The sequence below is a fragment of the Lampris incognitus genome, chromosome 14 (assembly GCF_029633865.1).
Source record: "Lampris incognitus isolate fLamInc1 chromosome 14, fLamInc1.hap2, whole genome shotgun sequence".
Taxonomy (NCBI): domain Eukaryota; kingdom Metazoa; phylum Chordata; class Actinopteri; order Lampriformes; family Lampridae; genus Lampris; species Lampris incognitus.
In genome coordinates, this window is record NC_079224.1 from 1837501 (window position 1) to 1848242 (window position 10742).

The following is a 10742-nucleotide window of genomic DNA, read 5'->3' on the forward strand; positions in this document are numbered from 1 at the left end:
TCAACTATGCGGATCATAAATAATATTTCCATATTGGATCGGTGGAGGCCCGGGTTACCAACGACCGCCACTGGTACTGTTAACCAGCAGGGTGCCGGTGGAAACTATGCTACTGTTGGGCGAAGGAGAAGGAGAGGGGGAAGGCATGTCCAGAGGCAGCTAGAGAGGAGGAAGGGTAGGCGTGTGGAGGTGAGAGTCAGCACTTTGAATGTTGGCACTATGACTGGTAAAGGGAGAGAGCTGTCTGATATGAGGGAGAGAAGAAAGGAAGGCATATTGTGTGTGCAAGAGACCAGGTGGTAGGGGAGTAAAGCCAGGAATATCGGAGGTGGGTTCAAACTCTTCTACCATGGCGTGAATGGGAGGAGAAATGGGGTAGGGGTAATTCTGAAGGAAGAGTATGTCAAGTGCATGCTGGAGGTGAAGAGAGTGTCAGACAGAGTGATGAGTATGAAGCTGGAAATGTTATCAGCGCATATGCCCCGCAAGTTGGGTGTGAGATGGAAGAGAAAGAAGAATTCTGGAGTGAGTTGGACGACGTGGTGGAGAGGGTACCCAAGGAGGAGGTGGTGATTGGAGTGGACTTCAATGGACATGTTGGTAAAGGGAAAATGGGTGATGAGGAGGTGATGGGTAGGTATGGAGTCAAGGAGAAAAATGTGGAAGGACAGATGGTCGATTTTGCGAAAGGAAGGAAATGGCTGCGGTGAATACATATTTCAAGAAGAGGGAGGAACACAGGGTGACGTACAAGAGTGGAGGAAAGTGCACACAGGTGGACTATATCTTATGTAGAAGGAGCCATCTAAAAGGGATTGGAGACTGCAAGGCGGTGACAGGGGAGAACGTAGCTAGGCAGCATCGGATGGTGGTCTGTAGGATGACTTTGGAGACCAAGAAGAGGAAGCGAGTGAAGACACAGCCGAAGATCAAATGGTGGAAGTTGAAGAAGGAAGACTGTTGTGTGGAGTTCAGGCAGGAGTTAAGACAGACACTGGGTGGTAGTGAAGACTTGCCGGATGGCTGGGCAACCACTGCAGAAATAGTGAGGGAGACAGCTAGGAAGGTACTTGGTGTGTCATCAGGACAGAGGAAAGAAGACAAGGAGACTTGGTGGTGGAATGAGGAAGTACAGCAAAGTATACAGAGGAAGAGGTTGGCAAAGAAGTGGGATAGTCAGAGAGATGAAGAAAGTAGACGGGAGTACAAGAAGATGCAGCGTAAAGCAAAGAGAGAGGTGGCAAAGGCAAAGGGAAAGGTGTATGGTGAGATGTATGACAGGTCAGACACTAAGGAAGGAGAAAAGCACTTGTACCGATTGGCTAGACAGAGGGACCGAGCTGCAAAGGATGTGCAGCAGGTTAGGGTGATCAAGGATAGAGATGGAAATGTGCTGACAAGCGAGGAGAGTGTGCTGAGGAGGTGGAAGGAGTACTTTGAGGGGCTGATGAATGAAGAAAATGAGAGAGAGAGAAGGTTGGATAATGTGGGGATAGTGAATCAGGAAGTTCAGTGGATTAACAAGGAGGAAGTGAGGGCAGCTATGAAGAGGTTGAAGAGTGGAAAGGCAGTTGGTCCTGATGACATACACTACCGTTCAAAAGTTTGGGATCACCCAAACAATTTTGTGTTTTCCATGAAAAGTCACACTTATTCACCACCATATGTTGTGAAATGAATAGAAAATAGAGTCAAGACATTGACAAGGTTAGAAATAATGATTTGTATTTGAAATAAGATTTTTTTTACATCAAACTTTGCTTTCGTCAAAGAATCCTCCATTTGCAGCAATTACAGCATTGCAGACCTTTGGCATTCTAGCTGTTAATTTGTTGAGGTAATCTGGAGAAATTGCACCCCACGCTTCCAGAAGCAGCTCCCACAAGTTGGATTGGTTGGATGGGCACTTCTTTGAGCAGATTGAGTTTCTGGAGCATCACATTTGTGGGGTCAATTAAACGCGCAAAATGGCCAGAAAAAGAGAACTTTCATCTGAAACTCGACAGTCTATTCTTGTTCTTAGAAATGAAGGCTATTCCATGCGAGAAATTGCTAAGAAATTGAAGATTTCCTACACCGGTGTGTACTACTCCCTTCAGAGGACAGCACAAACAGGCTCTAACCAGAGTAGAAAAAGAAGTGGGAGGCCGCGTTTCATAACTGAGCAAGAAGATAAGTACATTAGAGTCTCTAGTTTGAGAAACAGACGCCTCACAGGTCCCCAACTGGCATCTTCATTAAATAGTACCTGTTAGAGCCTGTTTGTGCTGTCCTCTGAAGGGAGTAGTACACACCGGTGTAGGAAATCTTCAATTTCTTAGCAATTTCTCGCATGGAATAGCCTTCATTTCTAAGAACAAGAATAGACTGTCGAGTTTCAGATGAAAGTTCTCTTTTTCTGGCCATTTTGAGCGTTTAATTGACCCCACAAATGTGATGCTCCAGAAACTCAATCTGCTCAAAGAAGTGCCCATCCAACCAATCCAACTTGTGGGAGCTGCTTCTGGAAGCGTGGGGTGCAATTTCTCCAGATTACCTCAACAAATTAACAGCTAGAATGCCAAAGGTCTGCAATGCTGTAATTGCTGCAAATGGAGGATTCTTTGACGAAAGCAAAGTTTGATGTAAAAAAAATCTTATTTCAAATACAAATCATTATTTCTAACCTTGTCAATGTCTTGACTCTATTTTCTATTCATTTCACAACATATGGTGGTAAATAAGTGTGACTTTTCATGGAAAACACGAAATTGTTTGGGTGATCCCAAACTTTTGAACGGTAGTGTACCTGTGGAGGCATGGAGATGTCTAGGAGAGATGGCAGTGGGGTTTTTAACTAGATTGTTTAACACAATTTTGAAAAGTGAGAGGATGCCTGAGGAGTGGTACCAGTTTTCAAGAACAAGGACGATGTGCAGAACTGTAGTAACTACAGAGGTATAAAGTTAATCAGCCACAGCATGAAGATATGGGAAAGAGCAATAGAAGCTAGGTTAAGAGGAGAGGTGATGGTCAGCGAGTAGCAGTATGGTTTCATGCCAGGAAAGAGCCCCACAGATGTGATGTTTGCTTTGAGAATGTTGATGGAGAAGTATAGAGAAGGTCAGAAAGAGTTGCATTGTGTCTTTGTAGATTTAGAGAAAGCTTATGACAGGGTGCCGAGAGAGGAGGTGTGGTATTGTATGAGGAAGTCAGGAGTTGCACAGAAGTATGTAGGAGTGGTGCAGGATATGTATGAGGGAAGTCGGACAGTGGTGAGGTGTGTGGGTGGAATGACAGATGGGTTCAAGGTGGAGGTGGGATTACATCAAGGATCGGCTCTGAGCCCTTTCTTGTTTGCAATGGTGATGGACAGGTTGACGGACGAGATCAGGCAGGAGTCTCCATGGACGATGACGTTCGCGGATGACATTGTGATCTCTAGCGAGAGTAGGGTGCAGGTTGAGGAGAGCCTGGAGAGGTGGAGGTATGCACTGGAGAGAAGAGGAATGAAAGTCAGTAGGAGCAAGACAGAATACCTATGCGTGAATGAGAGGGAGGACAGTGGAATGGTGAGGATGCAAGGAGTGGAGGTGACGAAGGCATATGAGTTTAAATACTTGGGGTCAACTGTCCAAAGTAACGGGGAGTGCAGGAGAGAGGTGAAGAAGAGAGTGCAGGCAGGGTGGAGTGGGTGGAGAAGAGTGTCAGGAGTGATTTGTGACAGAAGGGTACCAGCCAGAGTTAAAGGGAAGGTTTACAGGACGGTTGTGAGACCAACTACTATGTTATATGGTTTGGAGACAGTGGCACTGATGAAAAGACAGGAGGTGGAGGTGGAGGTGACAGAGATGAAGATGCTAAGATTTTCACTGGGAGTGATGAAGAAGGACAGGATTAGGAATGATTATATTAGAGGGACCGCTCATGTTGGACGGTTTAGAGACAAAGCAAGAGAGGCAAGATTGAGATGGTTTGGACATGTGTGGAGGAGAGATGCTGGGTATATTGGGAGAAGGATGCTGGGTATACTGGGAGAAGGATGCTGAATATGGAGCTGCTAGGGAAGAGGAGAAGAGGAAGGCCAAAGAGGAGGTTTATGGATGTGGTGAGGGAGGACATGCAGGTGGCTGGTGTGACAGAGGAAGATGCAGAGGACAGGAAGAGATGGAAACGGATGATGCGCTGTGGCGCCCCCTAACGGGAGCAGCCGAAAATATTAGTAGTAGATATTTTAGTATTGTGTATTTATTGAGTATTGATTATTATAATTATTTTACATTGTTTTATTTGGACTTATTTTATTCTTTTTCATATGTGGGTCCTCTTGCTTCTATATTTCCCTCCAAATGTTTAGTTAAAAGGTTATTTTTTTTAATCATTGTCTACCATTTTTTATTTTGTCTTGTAAATCACTTTGTTACTATTATTAAAGTGGTTGTTGGTCTCACTGAACTATTTCAGGCAGGGAATTCACCTTGGAAAGAGATCATAAACTCTGACTCGGGTGGAAGAAATGAGACACCAACAAGAGGATAAGCAGCAGCACTGTGGTGCACGTGCCGGCGGCTTACCGGTAAGTAGTCTGCACCCTTCAAATCCATCCTTGGACAGAGTTAACGCAGGCAGCCTAAACTAAAAAAAATGTTTAAAAAATACTAAAACTACCAGAACGGCCGTGTACTGACGGCCCGCGGTTTTTAACCTCTATATTCCGTCGAGATAAATATGCAGCTGAGATATTAATGCATTACACTGTTAAGAAACCGTTATGGCGGCAGCCAGAGCGGAACCAAAAGAGGCAGTTCCGAGGCAGCGGACTCTTTAGCCGCCGGGACGGCGGATTCATTAGCTAGACGGAACAAGGACAAACACGAGAATAAAGTGCATTGTGCATGGTGCACTGTTTGGCTTGTTTGTGGGACGTGTGTCTAATGACCAGCGGGTTGTGTGTCCAGGCTGTGTGTGTGTGTGACCAGCGGGTTGTGTGTCCAGGCTGTGTGTGTGTGACCAGCGGGTTGTGTGTCCAGGTTGTGTGTGTGTGACCAGCAGGTTGTGTGTCCAGGCTGTGTGTGTGTGTGTGACCAGCGGGTTGTGTGTCCAGGCTGTGTGTGTGTGTGACCAGCGGGTTGTGTGTCCAGGCTGTGTGTGTGTGACCAGCGGGTTGAGTGTCCAGGCTGTGTGTGTGTGACCAGCGGGTTGTGTGTCCAGGCTGTGTGTGTGTGACCAGCGGGTTGTGTGTCCAGGTTGTGTGTGTGTGTGTGTGTGTGACCAGCGGGTTGTGTGTCCAGGCTGTATGTGTGTGTGTGTGTGACCAGCGGGTTGTGTGTCCAGGCTGTGTGTGTGTGTGACCAGCGGGTTGTGTGTCCAGGCTGTGTGTGTGTGTGTGACCAGCGGGTTGTGTGTCCAGGCTGTGTGTAAGGTGTCCGTGATCCAAGCGAAGTCCGAGCGTGGTTTTCCAGGGTCCGTAATCCCTGAGAGAGAGTGAGTCCTTTAGGTCCCTTTCACACTTGAAAGTCCAAACCAAGGTCTGAACCAGAGTCTGGTTCGTTCAAAACCAAAGGCCGGGAGTTCCAAGAGAGAGGGTAGGCTCCGTGGGAGAGGGCAGAGCTGGAGGGGTTCTTGAAGACACAGGGGGACAGGATTAAACAGGGCACCAGAAGACACGAAGGGAACACGAAGGAAACCTCAGGCTGACAGTTTGACTCGAAGGCACGAGTAAACTAGGCAGGCTGGACAGGTTGACTCACTCTTCACCACAACTCAGCCACCCCAACCAGCGCTTTCGGGATTACATCACCACTTAGCCCAGTGGCTGATGAAGCTAATGTGGGCACTCTGAGACATGTTGTTCTTCCAGTGACTGATTACTGCGTGTCCTTGTTAGTGATCCTGTACCTTCTCAGTCACACATGCCATCTTGTCTTATCTGGCGTGTGACTTTGTCAGGTTCCTGCTATGTGCTGCACCCCACTCATGCTGTTGTGTTCAGGGATCTGTGCCACTCAAGTTATGCAACATAGCTGTTGTTTGTGTTGCTGTAATGTATTTTGTGTTACATCTAGAAGAGGGGGAATGTAGCGTCATGGTGTGGTCACTTCAAATTACAGGCGAGTACTTATGACGTACACAAGTTGCGACCTCAGTTGTAACGTAGCAGGTGATTAGAAGGGTGATTAAAGCAGTTCGAGTGTGTAAAACTTAACCGGTATCAAAACTTTGTGTGTGTGTGTGTGTGTGTGTGGGTGTGTGTGTGTGTGTGTGCAGTTGATCTAAAACTAATTTCAATGCAAATATATGCAATTTCAGGGGAACTCACAGAGCAGCGAGTCTGTATCTTCTTTTTTCCCCCCACAAAGTTATTAAACTTTGAAAATCCAAAAACCGTCAAAATGACAGCCTTGGGAGAAATGTCATGGATTGCAGCTTTAAAAATGGTACCCATGCTACCAAAACTAAACAGGCTGGACTAGTGTTATTGGATACTTTTGATGTGGTAATAAATGTGTAATAACGCCTAAACTGCATTTCTCTGTGTTAAATATGTAACACCCGTCCCACGTAGCTATATAGTTTTCACTGTATAACGGGGGTTTGTAGTACGATGGGCGGGGCCCTTGGTACTTTTAACAAATGGCTGCCGTGCTAACATGTGCACAATAAATTAAATTCCTAAGCGAACCCTTTTTCTTTTATACAAAAATGAATTTTAATTGGCGACGGTGCCTCCACTTAGCAGGAATATAGATATAATACTTTTGTTTAATCCTACTAAGAATTATGTTTTAAAGTATTTGTTCCCTAATGAACAATTTCTTTAATCACTATTTATACTTCTAACCCAAAATACACCTTCATGAAATGTAAACATGACACACACGATACTTTAAGTGCAAATTATGAATTTAGTAAATGTAAAAACAAAAATCTATATCAATAATAAAAATAACAATTATTCAAAGGACAAGATACTTCACATCACTTAAATGTATTGACCTTTTGATAATGGGCTTTCTAATTAAATTCCATTTGACTTTAAACACTTGTCTTATTTCGTTACCTATATACCTCCTATCCAAAGGGCCCACACACACTCTCACACACACCCTCAATACTACTTAAGAACACAACCCAAAAGCATGTCTCTTTTTTCAGAATAAAACGTTGCAGGCCTGAGTCCATGCTGGGGAGCGTGGTGACCAAAAACAAGTGGCCGTTTCACTTGACTACGTCACGCAGCAACATAAAATAGCAGGTGCATTGGTTACTGTTACTCACAGGCCGTGAGTTGGAACCAGGGTGATGGCTGACGAATGAAGCGAGTCAAGGCCATGGAAACCACGAGTGAAACACAGGCGGGAACTCGTCAACATGTCCGGATGAAGGGAAAAGCTGAGTGGAAGACATCTACTTGTCTTTAAGGTCCAAGGAGTACTTCCTGGTCCTCTCGGTCTAATGAGTGGACATGACAGTTTTTTCTCAGTCACTGTACTCGTCATGAAACTCATTACTTTTCATACTGAGTTCAGTTTAGCTTTAGCGGGCTGCTAACATCAATATATGCTAACACACAGTAACATGAGCTGCTACTACAGCAAACCCAGGCTAATAGGCTAATCGACTAGCATGATAATTCTTTACTCAGATATAGCATCGTTACAGAGTGATACAAAACACATACACTGAGATATTTACTTTCAGCAGATTGTACACGTCCTTTACACATTGGGAAACTGCATTCACCGGGTAAAGTACATTACGCTGCACCCTCTCTCTTGGTGTTTTCAGTACGTCCTTCACATAGCTGTCTGCTTGTCGTCTGACTCACCCCCTGAATCGGACCTACGGGTTCAATTTCAGTTTTCCGCCCCTCCGCCATTCTGATTGGGTTTCAAGTTGGCAACAACCAATGCAGACAACCAAATACTGCCAATAGTTACTTTGTGAACTGTCCACGTTTTCCCCTTGATTTGTATAGCCAAACAAACTATTTAAATTTCAATGAACTTTATTGACACTACAATGAACATAACGCAATGACATTTATTAGCCTTGCGGTATCTTGAACTAGATACACATGTTATACCTCCAGTCCGCTAGAGGGCGCTCCTACCTTACATTAGTTAGATGCTACAGTATAACTGCAAAGTGCTAGACCAGTTCAGACTAGCCAGACAGTGATGCGCCTGTGATAATGTTCCATGCTGCAAGACGTTCATTAAAAGAAAGTAAACATTGATAAATGCGTGCTCGGTTCATCAACCAAGATATTGTAGAGCCGAAGGAACGGAGAAGACCGTAGGTTCACACTTTAGCCGTGTAGGCAACTTTCTTTAATCCACGGTAAATCAGAGAGACAACAAAACCAAAGCTCGACTGAGCGGAGGCGGCAAGAATAACCAGAAAACTGGCTGGACAACCATAACTTAACCCTGCGTTAACCTGCCAGGGCAACCACGACGTAACCCTTAGTTCCTGGGTTGAATTCTGTCCCCAATACGTGTCCACCACAATATAACATTTATTGGCGACGAGGTCAATTTGGGAACATATGAGGACGTTTGGAAATGGTTTTGTGGCCAGAAGTGAAACGAGGGAGAAGACGGCTAGCAGCTAACGTGAACGGAGGTTTGTCGGCTAGAAGAGGGGGAAAGTAGCTAGCTAAAGGGAAAGCATGGTTACCGCGACGATTGGCACGCTGGCGGCGTTTGATGCGAAAAATCAGACGTGGGAAGAGTATTGTGAAATACTAGATCAGTTTTTTGCGGCCAATGTGATTGACGATGGAGATAGACAGAGAGCTATACTCACAAGTGTCGTCGGGGCATACAGTCTGATGCGTAGCCTCCTGAGCCCAGTGAAGCCGAAAGACAAGACCTAGCAGCAACTTGTAAGTCTGATGAAGAATAGTGCAGAGGTACAAGTTTGACTCGTGCAACCGCAAGTCTGAGGAAGCAGTGATGGACTATAGCAGAGCTGCGCCGGCTCGCACACGATTGCAACTACGGTGACACCTTACAGCAACGGCTGAGAGATCGGATCGTCTGCGGAATCAACGATGACCGGATCCAGAGACGTCTCCTGTCAGAAGCGGATCTAACCTTTGAAAAAGCCCTGTCCATTGCCGTGGCAGCGGAGGCAGCAAACAAGAATGCTGAAGATTTGCAACACCGAAAGGGGATGGAGAAGTGCATGTATGTACAGAAAGGCACACAGGAGGCTTAGACTTCCAAAGAGACTAATAATAAAGAGTGTTATAGATGTAAGGGAACCAGACATACAGCAGCTGAATGTAAGTTTAAGCAGGAGAAATGTCATGCTTGTGGTAAAGTAGGGCATATTGCCAAAGCCTGTCGTAATAAACATAGACATAATCAGAGTAGCAAAGGGCCTATTGATAAGAAAGAAAAGAAGCAGAGCTCACACCATCGTTCTCATAAAGTACAGGAGAACCAGAGTCAGTGTAGTGATAGCTCAGAAGAAGACACATACACAGAGACCTCATACAGTATGACTTTCAGGTTAGGAAAGATGAGCGAGTTGCACTTGAGAAAAGTAAACCCTTACTTGGTGAATATGAAAGTGAATGGTAGAGAGGTTAGCTCTGAGATAGATACAGGCTGCAGTCTCACGGTAGTAAATGAACACACTTTCCAGATGATATGTAAAGAGAAGAGTAGTCTATCTCTTGAGCCAGTCAAAATCAAGTTAGAGACTTATACAGGCGACCCAGTCAAGGTGATAGGGGCAGCACAGGTGAAGGTAGTGTACCAGCAGAAAAGACAGAAGCTACCACTCATAGTAGTGAAAGGAAAGGGTCCCAAGCTGCTAGGTAGAGGCTGGTTGAAGGAGTTACAGCTAAAGTGGGAAGAAATAAAGAGCAGCCACAAAGCAAGAGAGCTGAAACACATGAAAGCGACAGAGAACGCCCCACAGACAGAAAAGAAAACAACACTGCAGCATGTGTTAGGTACTCACGAAGAGGTTTTCAAAGACGAACTTGGTACTTTGAAAGGTGCTAAAGCCACCATCCATGTGAAAGCTGACGCTATCCCACGATTCTTCCGCCCGCGGTCTGTCCCCTATGCTATGCGAGCAAAGGTGGATGAAGAAATAGACAGACTGATAAAAGAAGACATAATCCCTCCAGTAAAATACTCAGACTGGGCAGCGCCAGTGGTCCCTATTCTCAAACCAGGGGGAACCGTCAGACTGTGTGGAGACCACAAGCTTACCGTAAACACTGTCTCCCACTCGAACAGTATCCAATTCCTAGAGTGGAAGATCTCTTCACAGCACTATCCGGGGGTAAACAGTTCTCTAAATTAGATATGAGTCATGCATATCAACAAATACTCATGGACGGGGAATCCAAGAAATACCTGACAGTGAATACTCACCGAGGGTTGTTCACGTACAATAGACTTCCTTCTGGGGTGGCGTCCGCACCAGCCATGTTCCAATGGACAATGGAGAGTTTGTTACGTGGGATCCCTCTCGTAGCAGTACATCTAGATGACATCTTAGTCAGTGGCGTCGACGAAGCTGATCACCTGAGAAATCTGGACGCTGTACTGACTAGGTTGAGAGAGGCTGGGTTGCGTTTGAGGAGAAGCAAATGCACCTTCATGCAAGAGGAGGTTGAGTATCTGGGACACAGAGTGGACGCGCAGGGGCTCCACCCGGTCAAGAAAAAAGTAAAAGCCATCATGGAAGCTCCGACCCCCACAAACGTCACAGAACTCAAGTCTTATTTAGGTTTA

At 45.5% G+C, this 10742-nt stretch overlaps 1 protein-coding gene across 1 annotated transcript in view; it reads right to left on the minus strand.

Annotated features, from left to right (window-relative positions):
* Positions 1-7328, minus strand: part of cntnap2b (contactin associated protein 2b) — a 296355-nt gene extending 289027 nt beyond the window's left edge. The window contains exon 1 of the mRNA XM_056293762.1: positions 7258-7328. Within this exon, the coding sequence (XP_056149737.1) occupies positions 7258-7312 (55 nt within the window). The 5' untranslated portion in view covers positions 7313-7328. The remainder of the gene's footprint in view (positions 1-7257) is intronic.
* Between the last annotated feature and the right edge of the window lie 3414 nt (positions 7329-10742).